This window comes from Galendromus occidentalis, unplaced genomic scaffold (genome assembly GCF_000255335.2).
Source record: "Galendromus occidentalis unplaced genomic scaffold, Mocc_1.1 scf7180000075986, whole genome shotgun sequence".
NCBI classification, from domain to species: Eukaryota; Metazoa; Arthropoda; class Arachnida; order Mesostigmata; family Phytoseiidae; genus Galendromus; species Galendromus occidentalis.
In genome coordinates, this window is record NW_003803976.1 from 142,761 (window position 1) to 156,501 (window position 13,741).

At 51.6% G+C, this 13,741-nt stretch overlaps 2 protein-coding genes across 2 annotated transcripts; both read right to left on the reverse strand.

The window, feature by feature from the left end:
* Positions 1 to 771: 771 nt before the first annotated feature.
* Positions 772 to 6,470, reverse strand: pps (protein partner of snf). The gene is given in 17 exon segments (XM_029113035.1): positions 772 to 1,027; positions 1,170 to 1,300; positions 1,390 to 1,543; positions 1,629 to 1,894; positions 2,002 to 2,406; positions 2,545 to 2,721; positions 2,827 to 3,031; positions 3,205 to 3,383; positions 3,747 to 3,857; positions 3,938 to 4,246; positions 4,355 to 4,465; positions 4,576 to 4,666; positions 4,711 to 4,763; positions 4,798 to 5,014; positions 5,154 to 5,947; positions 6,031 to 6,177; positions 6,279 to 6,470. Coding segments are annotated over 17 exon segments (3,798 nt in total).
* A 3,264-nt stretch (positions 6,471 to 9,734) lies between these two features.
* LOC100905559 (Inositol phosphatase interacting protein) lies at positions 9,735 to 13,351 on the reverse strand. Its single transcript, XM_003738427.1, has 8 exons — positions 13,110 to 13,351; positions 12,084 to 12,226; positions 11,709 to 11,828; positions 11,550 to 11,616; positions 11,302 to 11,381; positions 11,069 to 11,165; positions 10,712 to 10,873; positions 9,735 to 10,614 (listed from the first exon to the last, which is right to left on the reverse strand). The coding sequence occupies exons 2-8, from the start codon at positions 12,191 to 12,193 to the stop codon at positions 10,558 to 10,560; spliced, it is 693 nt and encodes a 230-aa protein (XP_003738475.1). The 5' UTR covers positions 12,194 to 12,226; positions 13,110 to 13,351; the 3' UTR covers positions 9,735 to 10,557.
* Between the last annotated feature and the right edge of the window lie 390 nt (positions 13,352 to 13,741).

The window sequence follows — 13,741 nt, forward strand, 5'->3', positions numbered from 1 at the left end:
TACGCGATTCGTATTGATTAAACCACATTCAGATTCACGAAATTTCAGCTACATTAATGTCTAATGTTTGTGCAGGAATTGTGGGTTTTAGTTCGCCCATTGCCGCAACCGCCGCGGGCCGCAATCTCGTTCGGCTGCACCCGAGCCTGTACAGTACGATACACTATGCTCTTCTCGTATGTATGATGAATGTTATATGTAAAAGTAGGTCGCTATGTATGTATATATGCATGTGTGTATATAAGTATATATATATATATATATTTATATCTATAGGTTTGATAAGCGCAACAATGACCACCTAGTCGATTCCCCTCGCAGCCATTATCGGTCCCTAACTCTTCGTTCCCTCTCTGATTTAAGCGCGATCTTCCATTGAGTTTTCGGAGTGAGTCCGCCGGAGCGATCGGCTCGAACGGCTTCCACTCGTAACCATTTACAAACTTTCGTAGATGTCTGTATATATGATGATGATCCAATTTGCAGGTATGTATATATGTATATACCGAAAATTGATCATACAATATGCATAGCGTCCGCGAGTCCGCGGAAGACCAGCTCCAGACGTCATTTCCACTTACGACACGCTTCCTCCGCGTCCTCGTGCGAGGATAGTTCACCCTGGAACGATTCTTGAACAGCCATTGACGAAGACTCGGGCTACTCATATTCTCGCCCGCGTCACCGTGACGCCCCGTTCACTCGTTCCACGCGAGGCACTTGACGCTCAAGAGCTCGCACCTTGGTCGAATCAATGCGGAGGCTCTCCCATTACGATGCCCATTCCCGCTCGGGATCGTAGGCCTCCTCGTCGCCGCCCCCGTCCCCTTCCGCGGCCAAACCTGGCAGCGTTGGATGTGAGCTTCTTTCCGAGAGGAGCGGGACGTCGTTGTTCAAATGAGATATTTTCTGAGCAAAGGCTTTCTCGGCTTCAGCGATGGTATTCTTTATGTCTCCTCGCGGGTTGGTTTTATTCACCGGCGTCGGATGGTATTGCACCGAGGAAACCGAAGACCGCGTTTCGCGCCTGCAACGAAGCACGGCTCAGTCCCAGGGGATTTTTTGATTACTCCTACAGCGCCGCTACTGTCATCTCATTCATCGTGCTCATCATTCTAGACATGAATGGTCCACCAAAATAGTTTTTCTAAACGCCGCCGCAGACTCACCTCTGACAGACTGCCTTGTGACAGATCACGATGCCAAGGAGACAGCATGCTGGGCATTCCCCGATTTCATCCTTGTACGGGAACCACTCTGGAGGGCGCTCGCCAGGATTCAACGGCACCAGATAGAAATCCTTTGGGGACGGGAATTCAATCTAATTTTTAGCCACTGATTTCCGCATGGAATCATCGCGTTCGACCTTCATCGTGTTTTTTCTCGTACCTTGACCCTGGTTTGTTTCAGCTCCTGAACGACTCCGAGACGCCCTCTCGCCTTGAGCCGACGGCAAATTTCCTCGAGTTCCACAGCGTTGGCCGGAAGCTCGGGCTGAGCTTCGACTTTCACGACCACAATATCTTTGTTTGCGTGCTTCAATCTGAAAGAACGAAATTCCTCGCTCAAAATCCAGCTCCCCACCGATCGTCTGGTAGCTCCCGCCCGAAGGAAACGCGAACACTCACCTTCTCAGATAATCGCTGACACCAGCAGGTTGAATTTTTCCGCAAATGTCGACGGTGTCTGGCAGATCCACCTCAAAACTATTGACGATCCCCCCGGCGTGGCGGAACGTGGCGACGAATTTGAACGTTTCCATTTTGATGAGACCCGTCCAAGTGACTTCCGAATTATCAGGCTCGGGTGAATCATTGCTCGGTGCGGTAGCCTTCTCCTTGGCGAAGAGTTGTCCGATTTCCGCGTCGGATTGACTCCTGTTCATAGCCTTAACCTTGGAAGTAAAGTGTTGATGAGTTTCCATTCCTGGATTAAACCTAGAGCGTTCAGGAGGTGCTACCTGACAGCGGAGGTCGTCGGCTGGCAGTTGTAGATACTCACTCTATCGATGATCATCTGCGCTTTATCGAGCGACCGGGAATCTACGGGCTTCGAATCCCAATCCTTATCGGTGGGCGCTTTGGCATCTTTATCGGAGTTGGCTTTCTTATCTACTTTTGTTCCTCTCGGGAGCGATCTCCTTTCCCTCTCGGGCGTCGTCTCGGCTCCCGCCGAGGATTTCCTGTCTTTGCTTTCCGAGTTTTTCTTCTCATGGGTTGAAGACGATCTCCTCTCCTTATCGTTATTCTTCTTGTCCTCATCCTTGTCAGCGGTGGACCGTCTCCGATCCTTATCTTTCTTATTGTCCTTCGGAGAAACTTTCTCGTTGCCATGATCTTCATCATTCTTTTCGCTGCCGATTCCAACTCCGGTGTCGCCGCTCTTCTCCGAGACGTCGACCGTTGTCTGCGCGAGAGAATCGAGTCGTTGATTATACTTCACGGGAAACCAAGACTCCGAGGAAGTTAGACGGTGTCGGGAATTACGCGGAATTATATGGAGTGTTATACCAAATCGTGACCAAGCCGAGGGAGACTGTCGTACCTTCCGTGTCTTCCTGCCAGTCGGTGTTATCGGAGACGAACTGCTGCCGGCATGACTTCTGGTGGTCCGTGTCGTCCTTTGTTTTTCCGGTGGAGTCGACTCCCCCTTGGAATCACTTTCGGGCTCAGCACTCTTCCCTTTCTGGCGAGGCTTCTCAGCAAGCAGCTTGAGAGTGTCCTGGGCAGGATTATATCAATCAGAGACCGTTGAAATATAGGTCGAAATGTTCGTCTCATCCCACTCGGGCCATAAGTGCCTTTTAAATGCCATAAGTGCCCATACCTTATCAGTGACATTCATAGCAGCTTCCTTCTTGTAGAGCTCCAAGTTGTGCTGAGCCTCGCGTTCTCTCCAGCGTGCCATTTCGATACTAAGCTCGTTGGCACCCATTTTCACCAGCTGATTCGGCCCTATCTCTCCATTGACGATTCTGCGCCACAGCAGGTCGTTCTTGGCATCTTTGATGTTGAAGCTCAGCGACCGGAATCTGTGAGAGATCAGGACCGTCAGAATTTCTGCTCCCTCGAGAAGTATCCGAAGCTTTGTGATTCACCCTCCATCTATCCACCGTTGGTATCTCGCATTCATGATGCCTGCTGTCTACACTGGTGCCGCTATGCGGCAGACTGGGACACGACGGAAGAACATTTGGTAACTCACTTGTTCCTGTAGTTTTTGCCGCCCCCTCCACAAGTGGTCCACAGAGCGTTTTCGATGGATTTGGCCAAGGATTCAACTCGGTTAGCTTTCGAGGCGTAGGCCGAGTCTGTCTGACACCGATCCTTGAGGTTCCGCAGCAGACCATTGACTACCGTTTGACGCATTCCCGCCTCGTGGCGCTGAAATATTATGGAAGGTCAGATTTTCCGGAAATTTTTCCAGGCGAAATGTAGCATGAGACCTGGAAATATGCCCTGTACCGATTCCCAAACATTTAGGCTAGCAGGACGCCGAAGGACAAGTCAAGCCGGGCCGGGTTCAATGACCTCTTAAGCCCCGTGTCGATCGAGAGAAGAGCGGAACACTTTCGTAACTTTTCGATTTTCGGAGCTACGACTACAGAAGAGACCGTAGAGTATGTCCGTATTGTATCCATCGTCGCAAAACTCTTGGCATGGGGCGGATCCGCAAGGCGGTGGGGGCAATCGAAGTCGGCACTCCGCCGATCGAGGGAGGCATACTGCTGAAAAACTGGCACCAACCTGGTCCTTGTCCTTCAAGTCTGGAGCGGGCGATACTCCGTTGTTATCCGTCGCTGCAGAGCTTCGTCTGCGCACCGGTTGCGGTTTCGGTGGAGATTTCCTTGCAACGACCTATTAAAGAAACTCCGTCGATGAAATCCGTGTTTCGGCCGCGGGTTGACGAATGCAATCACCATCACTCGCTAGCCTACCTTCGGAGATTTCTGTTGCTCCTGGATTTTACGCGGAGAAGCGATGTGTGGACTCCCGTTACCGGTGAAGCCTATTCTCGCGGAAACTTCTGAGCCCTTCGTCTTGAGCTTCGCATCGAAGTCTCTGTTGATCTGCGGCGGGGCACCCGTCACCGGCTGCTTGGGAACGGGCCGTCGGATAGCGCTCGCTTGGTTGGGATTGATTTGGAAGGTGGGTTTCTTGCAGAGCCAATCGATTGTGCCGTTGACAGCCGCGTTGACCAAGTTTATGGCTTTTCCGGTGGAAATCTCGACCATCGAGACGCGCACCTGAGGAGAATGGCTACATTGAATCCTTCCGAATTTTTTTCGATGACGTGCGGAGCTTCTCTGTCGCGAAAAGATAATCTCCGACTGAAGACTTCCTGACGAACTCACCTCGAGCCCTTCTCTCTCAGCCCGTTCCATGATGGCAGGTAGATATTTATTAACGTGACGTGTGATGCACTCCTTGTTGCAGAAACGATGCGTCGGCTCAGATCCGACCACCTATAATCGGGTGGGCGATTTATATTCGGGCTCCGAAATTCGGTTCAGGCAGGATCACATTGAATGTAGTCCGAGAAGAATTCGGAGTCATCGACTGAACGAGAACTGACCTGCTTGCACTGCGCGCACTGACCAAGAACCGTGTAGTTGCCTACCATGACGGCCGGCATATTTGGAGACACAGAGTCAATCAGTGGTACACTGAGGTTAGTTTGAGCAGCAGATTGAGGCGGCGGAGCTGCAACGCCGTTCTTCTTCCGTCTGAAAATGCGCCGCCTTCAGTTTCCCCACGACCTGACTAGATACGCATAGACACCAGAACACGGAGGGACTCTGGATTCTACTCCTGGTGGTTCAGCGGAAGATCTGTGCTGGCGACCGGAAGCATCATATACTCACTTGCAGTTGTTGCAATACCAATCTAGTTTGGCTTTCTCCATCCGAGCACCTTCCGCCTTCGAAACTCCGACGCACTTGCCGTGGAACCAGTTCTCGCACGAGTCACACGCGATCATGAACTGATTATTGTGGGGTTTTCGACAGATGCACCTGGAAAATCGCATACAGTTCATCATTTTTCCCCGTCGGCCGAAACTACCGGGATTCCCCTGAGTCTTAGGCAGCTGACTGCCCTATGGGTCACCGTCGTAGGAAATCGGAGGCCCTCGGCCCAGCTGAGAATACGTACCAGGGTTTCTCTGGATCGTTATCGGAGTTCCATTCTTCGTCGTCTGGAACGTCATCCGGATGCTCGCCGTCGGAGGAATCCAATGGAGCATCGACAACGTTCAGCCGGTCGCGTTTTGCGGGATGCGGAGTCGGCGGATTCGATGCTTGACTTCTTCGTTTGTTAGCAGTGTTGGTAGCGTTAGTGGTGTTGGCTTTGGTGGGTGCTGTTGAGGGCTGAGGCTGTTGAGTTGTGTTCACTGGCGCTTTCTGCTTCGTGACCGGAGCTTCGTCCTCACTCTCATCGCTTACGTAGTCCTCAATGTTCTTGCCCATCTGTCGCTTGCGTTCGAGATTTCGCTGGAACTTCTCTTTTGACTTGCGAGAAGGTCGCGCACTCGACACTTCGTTAAGCGCAGGTTTCGCCATGACGGCGGGAGGAACCTCGAAAGGCGTCTCCAAGTCGCTTCGTTTGAAATCTGCCAATTCCCCACTCGAAGAAAGACGTGCCACGGCTGCATTGACTACGTCGAGTTGCTGGGGCGTTAAAGCGCTCTCGAGGGTCGCTACTTCTTTAACCTCTTCCTTGACAACGTCTTCTTTCGGAACGCAATCCTTGTTGAGAATCGTCGCGGGGGCTTCCCGGACGGCCACGCGGGCTTTCTTCGGTGGACTGACAGGTTTCGGTGTCGAGGGCTCAGAGCGTTCCGAGATCCTCTTGGTTCGTTTCGGCATCGTTCTAGACCTCGCGCTCTCAGGCGATTGATTCGGCTGTCGGTTGCCTGGTATCGCGTAGCTATGCTCGGTCAGTACAATCTGAAACAAGATAAGGTTCGGCCTCAAACGCTCGGCCCCCAGCTATCTTTCCGTCTCTTCCGCAAAATCCAACAGGAACAAACCTGCAAGGGTGCGCCTTGGAAATCCGGGGCGGAGTTCGCGTCCTCTTGGCCGAAAAGTTGTTGGTCCAATACCTGCTGGTCCAAAACCTGTGTGTCGAGTTCCTGCTGATCCAAGTCCTGTTGATCTAACACTTGCTGGTCTATCTCCTGCGAGAACCACGAAACATTAAGGTGGTCAGTTGGCTACGGTCTTCAACGGCGAAGAGCTCGCGGCTTTCACGCCTTCGACAAATGGGGCGATATCTTACCAAGGAGTCCAAGTCGTGAAGGTTTTCGAGCGCGGTCGCCGAGACTCCAGAGAGCATCTCGTCGATTTCCTGAGCTGCTTCCTCACTCCCTTGGACTGGGGCACCGACCAATGCTCCCTCAAAAGGTACACCGGCAGTAGCATCTTTAACGGCACCTCCCCCATCGGCGAAGAAGCTACGCCGATCTGTCATAACGATGGCAGCTTCGATGGATATTATCTATAATGAATTTTTCTCGATGAGCGCTCATCGTTCGTCGAGATGGTCCGCGTCTCGCGCGGCGTCAAGACATGAAAAGTTTCCCATGCCGCTCATAGCTGGCGAGGAGACAGGGCCGAGAGAAATTCGATCTACCCAACAGATAGGATCAATTTTCCTCCACGGACCCATCGGTTTGTTCTGAATGTCTGATTCGAGCAGCCCGGAGTTTCTCGACATGCCCGGTCGGAGCTGTCGTTGCGAACAAAAGTGAAGTTACCCGGCCGCACTTCGGATCGAATGTGATGCGACGAAACGGAAAGTGGCTTTCGATTTCAAAGCAATGTTCCAACTCGGTGAACATCGGGGCGCATAGGTCGCAATATATTTGCCCTGCGTGCTGATCGGAGCTACTCACTTGTGAGGGGAAGCCACTACATGATAGGTCCTTTCCGAACTGGAAGTTCCTCGGCGCCTAGAAAAAATTGTAACGACGATAAACGATAAGGAACGCTCAAACAGGTTTGAGATGACTGCCGCTTATCGCTACGCGCGAAACTGGTCGTAGCTTCACAGGACGCCTTTCATGCGTCCGCATAGTGAGTTGCAACAGAGAATCTCCGGAAAGAAGACTGATGAGCGATCGAGCCGTAGACCGCATATGGGAGCGTATGGAACGCTCTCGAGTTCCAGGAGTCAGCTACTATGCATGACGTCCGCCCCCATCCTCAGACTAACGGTTCACGCCCGGAGCATTCGCTCGCCTTCGTCAAGTTTGATCCACCGCGAAAGCATTCTGCCAAGAGCTTAACGGATGGGAAGCCTGGAATCGAACTCCGTTTCCCTCTCGGAGTCCGCCTGCTCCTCTCGCGGAGTGGAACATCACTCGACGGAAGACCGCCGCAGTGGAAGTTTTGCGCGCCCATTCCGTTGGTTCGGCCGACAGTTCCATCGGATGTTTCTAGTGACGGTAAGCTTTTCCATGAGACTTCCCCGTCCCATCAGGGAACTTATCAGCTCGACTGAGAGACTTGGAGGCACGCATCGATTCGATTGGCGCCATCGCGGACTCTATTGCGCTCTCGCTTGTCCGGAGAAAGCCTGGTGAGCGGACCAAGTTGGACGGAATAGTCACTTCCAAGTCCAACTAGAGACCAGAATCTCGCGGAGCTTCATGCTTTCCTCCGCATTAGTCTCTTTAACTCACCTGTCAGAGGCGCTCTGGAAATGTTGATAGATCGTTTCGCTCTCTATGTCCGGCGTATCTAGGGTTCTACTGCCCAATCAGTTCATTGCGGACGCACTCTGAATCCCAGTTGTCCTTTTGCGTCGAATGCTGACTTTCACAGAGTTTACCAGGCACACGCCGCCAAAATTATTACCGACTTCACTAGTGGCCGTAGGAGAAGAGAAGAAGAAACACACAACAGTCCGCCATGATGTTTTTAGGTTGCCAGCAGCGAAATGCCGTCTCGTAATACACACAGTCGAGTCCGGCGGCGGAGTCCAACTGGAAGTGGCGCGTCGACGCTCTGGGGAAGCTTGGCGCCTTCCGAGAGCAACTTAGACGTATAGAAAGGCTCGGACCCCCTGGAAATGACGTAGCGAGGTGGCGCATCGCGCGTAATGACGTAGATTCCGGGCGGAACGGGCATAATTACGAGATTTTATGAAAGTCCCGGTCGAAGCGGGGAGTGTCACCGCCAAACGCCCGCTGAATTGGCGGGTGCCGAGACTGTTTGAACCAAGTTTGAATCGAGTGGCGCAGACTCCCATGGTGGCACACTCCTTACGGTAACCTTCTTCCTTTTTCCGAGGCGACTTCCGGAAACGCCTGCTCGACTCATGACCCCCTCAAACACTTGATCTCATCAAAAGCTCTCTGACAAGGCGATCGGGAGTCTAGTTCGAAACTCTCCATGCTGTACTACCCATTGCGTCGGTTTGGCGCTATTTTCCTATAAGGACAAAGTCCCTAGACTAGGGAAGAGCCGCCGAAACATTGTCCCATGTCCCATCACACCGTTATGTTCCGCCATGGATCGAATCATTCATAAATCGTACCTCGTTGCGAACACTCACATGGCTTTAATAGGGCCGATATACTCTCGAGATTCCCGAAAATTCCGCGGAATCTGATCCGGGGACTGCCATCTTACTCCCTGGGAGAATCTGCGCCGCTTGATAGGGGAGAAGCTCTCTCAGGGAGCTCTGGAGGCTTGGTTTCGGGTCGCAATCTATCTGTCAGGATAGATGCGCATTCGAATAAAGTGGTGACAGGTGACGCCCTGAGATTCAGGGTAGAGAACCGGTTCCGGGCAGCCCATAGGCCCGAATACCCATCAGCCCGACTGCTCAACTCGTATGCTCTCTCATGGAGTCTCGCTGAATTGGAGTAAAGATTTGAAGTGATAGACATGCATGATAGACGACCCGCAGGAGTGAATTAGCGCCGTGGGAAGCGGACATGTCACGTTTTTTTTTGCTCTCGGCGTCTCTCGCATGAAACACCCGGGAGGACATGAAAATTGAGACTACGTGCGGACAAGCTGACCGTGGTTCGCTCAGACTGTTTGCTCCTCTACATGTGGGTCGATTCCTCCCATGCGAAACCCTTCGAGAAACCCGGAACATTGAGTCCTACGTGGATAAGTTAACACTTGACCGATTCAGACGGAATATCGCAAAAAGCGCCTCTCGTTCCGAGCTTTCGGGCTGAGGGAGAATCACCGCAATCGGATGAAAATTGGCTGAAGTTGGACCCATCGGCGTGGCCGTTCGAAAGCATGAGACGGGAGACCTTGATTCTTCATCTCTCAATGGATGGTATAACCTTTGGAGCTTCGCAGCTCTAAAATAGTTCAAGAATGTTTCGATGAGGAATCCAATTAGTACCATCTGGTCCGGCAACTCGGTACATCAAAAGGGAATATATTCTTCAGAGAACAGATAATGTAATTCGCGGTGATTTCGGAATCTTGGAAGGATAAGTCACGACGACTTCGCCGACCCCGATATCGGTGTCTGGCAGTGATTCGTGGTCATCCATGATCATGATCATCCCCGAATAGCGGCAAGCAGTTGATGAATGATGGTTTTCGCGCCTCCAAAGCTCTAGTAGTCCTCTCAAGAGACCAGAAGCCGAAGGCTGCATTTTGGCCGTGAGATCTCGCGAAGAGCCGAGAGATGTCTCGATTTCTATGGGACCTGTTTTCTTTGATGACGGACCGCAAAAAGCGAGTTTGTTGCACCATGATCTTTGTCGCGAATCCATCGGCATTTATTCACGATAACCTTCGCAATTGGACTAGAATGGAATGTACACACAACGCACTGATGCAGTTGCTATTTCGGATCATCATAATTCGTGTATATAAATATCATAAAACCAGTGTCAGAATTGCGATGTCATGCGTAAAATCTGATACTGGAAATCCGGTCCTCTACGTGACACGATTCAGTGTGTCGCCGCCGTGAGCGGGATCCCGTCGTAAACGGAGATTCGTGGCAGAGTTTTTCCTCTCTGCCCTTCCATTCCTGCTGTGCTGAGGGATTTCTCATCCGGAAGCCGAACCTTGCCCCCAATGTTCGAGAATTTTTAATCGTATAAGGGCTCATCTCTCTTCACAGGGACGACAGAATCAGAAGGGGGGGGGGGGCGAAATGAGCGACCCATCGGGATTCAAGACTCCGTTCGGTGAGAGAAGAGCTGTTTTCCTGGACAGGGAGCCAGATATTCATCTTTCTTGACAGCCGAGCTGAGGTTGCGCACAGTGATATGCAAGGGTTCCCCATATTTTCGATAGATAGAACTCCAATATTTTCCTACCTAATATGTCACTCGGGTTTAGGATTTGATTAAACTGTCGATAGCGGTTGCTCAAAGTTCAGAGCCTCGATGCACGAAACGAATCACTGTCACTTTGACCGCCTAGCTTGAGTCAAAACGAGTCACTCTAACAATAGCCCTATAATGATTAACGATGGCTTTTTTTGGGGAAGTCGGGGAACTACGTCATCGACTACGGATTGTGCACGGCGATTTCTAGGAGCTACGTGGTCCCCGACCGGTTCGAACACGCTACAAATCGATGAGCTGACCAGGACATTGTGCTATGAGTTTCGGTTCGTTGAACACCTGCAGCGGACATGAGCTCGATTTAATTCCCAATTTAATCGGAATCGCGATCCCTGGGGCCCGTGGGAGAATCGGACAAGTCCGTCACCCTACGAACCTCTTGAATCTTCAAGGCGTATCTCGTGTGCAGCTCGTCGAACGTGGTCGGCATTCTGGTCGCCTGTTGAGCGGCTGTGGTTGACACATAATTGAAAGGATTGAAATCTAAGCTCGCCGAGGGCGGTTGTCTCGGCGGTGAGGACTTCTTACGAGGTGGCGCCTGTTTGAGGACCGTTCTGTTAGTGCTTGATTAGGTGACATCCGCCCGATCAGCGGGCTTCCCGTCGCTGACTCTGACCGAATCGGTCCAACAAATGAAAAGGTTCCAGAGAAGCAACACGAGGGAGCTACATGGGATATGTCCTTGAGATGAGTCATTCATTCCGGGGACTGAAAGTAGGAGGCATAAATTCACCTGCGGAGGTGGCGTCACAGCTGGACTCAAGGACAACGAAGAGATCTTCCCCGTCGGCGCGCTCGACTGCGTAGTGGACCGAATCTCGTCGATTTGCCTGGAACAGGTGAGCAGTTGAGGATGGGGATTCTGTCTCAGAAGCTCGATTCGACCGCGGGAATCCACATGAGGAGTTCTCATCTACAGATCTTATGATTGAGAACCCCGAACTCGAGGAGCTTCTTATGAAGTACCTTTGCAGTTCGGCTACAGTGTTGCGTAAGAAGTCGTAATTCGCGCAAGACAACGCCTTCATCCAGCCTTCCATATCATCCTGGAAAAATGGAGAGCATCGCTTATAGTCCGAGTACGAGGATAGTCGGGAGAACATTCCGAGAAAGCTCCGGAGAACATTCTGTATCGCGGGCAGGGTTGTGAATGTTCGGATCCCCCACATGTTTGCATCGCGTAAAATATTATTACGGTCTCTTACTCCACCGACCTGGGAGTTTGCAGCCATCGTGTAAATTCTCGCACCAGGTCCATGGAAGATGACAAGGAAGGCATACCTGTATCAGGAAGCTCAATTGAAATCATTACCATGACGACGCCGTGGTCTCGGGGCATCGTTCCAGGAGATTCGGCAAAACGGTGCGCGTACCTTTCAGTCTCGGAGCACTCCGCCAACTCGATGCTACAACCTTCGAGCACTATGAGGCCCACAGGCTCCCGGTCGGGTTTTTCAAAGTAAAACAACATGTTTCCACGGAGGACGAACCACCTGCCGAAATCGGATTCGCGGATTAGAACATTGTTGTTTCTGGTTCGTGAGCCGGGAGCTGTACATGGATTATCAGCGGGAATGCAGGAGAATACTGAAGCGACGGGTCAAGCGAAATAGACTGCCAGATCCCGAGCCGAGTCAGCTGTCTGATTGTTTCGCGTGAATGAATGAAGCGACAGCGTCTCGAAATTTCAACCTCCAACACCGCGCAGGTTGCTGTGCTATGAGAAGGGAAGCGCTTCCTGAACAAACCTTTTCTGGAAATTCTTGTTCACCTCTCCTCGTTTTAGAAGCCATCCCTGTCGATCCGCTGGCGTTTTCGAAGTCGCTATTGAAACCAATTGTTTGAGATAGATCTTCATATCGAGGCGCTCCTCTCCGATCTCCGATGAGCTCTGTCGGAAAATGGAAGCGTCGAGATATGAGTTCAAGAAAAGCGGAGTATCCGTCGAATGTTAACAGGATCCGCGTATCGAGTATCGTTCGCGACATTCTTCGGCCGGCGTCCCAAGCGGACACGCTGAAAATCTCCAACCCGCATCCAGAGGGAGGTTGAGGAAATCAGGCGTGAAAATCTCTTTTCCCTACGAAGCAGAGCCTCATTGATCAGATTTCAGATCCTCAAGATTGTTCGAACACGCAACGCGCTCAAATTTCTTGGCGATAGAGTCGATATGAGACGAGTGACTCCTCCGTTGGAATGACGCGTGAATCTCCACGTTACCCGGCCCAAGTAAATCCACGTAATACGCTCGGCGAGCGATCCCTAACGCCCAAGTTCTCGTTGTCACAGACTGACCGTGTCTCCGTGTATGCCCTATGAGACCGCATTCAGTCGCATTCAATATACTGTCGATTCGACGCATCCCGCGATGAACAATCGCCGAACGCACTATGACTACGTCAAGGACGCGGCAGCGACGGGATCGATTGCTCGGATCAGGAGTCATAATTGCGGAGCCTGCGTCGATCACTGGATCATAGATAGCCACCGTCCCAGAGACCCTCACCGTCCGTTTTAGATTCACTCAGACTGACAATGAGTACACCGAAATTCTCTCAAAATACCGAAGCAGAGAAGAGCCCTTCGACTTAAGAGCTGGACGGAGCTCCGGGTACTGTTCAGGCCAAAATTGTTCCGAATGACTAGAATCTCATCTCGCTAGTATAGGAATGTACGATCAGACGATTCTCGGTGCCGAAGAGTTTCTCACGCACGACATCGAAGACCGTCTCTCACTGAAAACTCCTCTTGAAATGAGACAGATTAAGACTCGCCTGGAAATTGTGACGCCGGTCGATGGATCCGATTTTTCCTCTATGGAATGAATGCTCCCACGGTCGATCCCATGCTGTCTTCGGGATGGAGTTTGACTCTTCTTGCGGTCAGAACTTCAAGCGTGTGGAGCAGAAACGCACCAGCACCGTGGCTTCTCCTTCGAATGGACAGCAGAATCAAATCAACCGATGATTCGAATATCCATCCGCTCCCCGTTGTTTGCCTCGAGTCTCCTCATGTAATCGACACCCTCGCACACGCATAAACCACTGCAATCATCTCACGTAAAGAGAGAGAGGTGGACTCATGGGCGCCGCCATTTTGGATCGAGAATTCCCGTATAGTCGGGAAAAGCAGTATTCCGCCATCGATTCTCTTCCCTCAGAATGTCATCCGGGAACTCTCAGCAGGTCGGCTTTTCAAGGTCGCTCATTTCGTGAATGACGTCTTCGTTCTCGGTGAGTGACATATGAAGTAAACAACGAGCACCCAAGGGAGAGAAATGACAGGTTTTTGAATTCCCGCGCCAAACCAACCCGAATGTCTAGACTAGACTGGCATTGCGCAACAATGTTTTGTTTCTCAGAAACCCCTGGCAGGCAATGTCCCCGGCAACCGAGGTCGGGTCGTT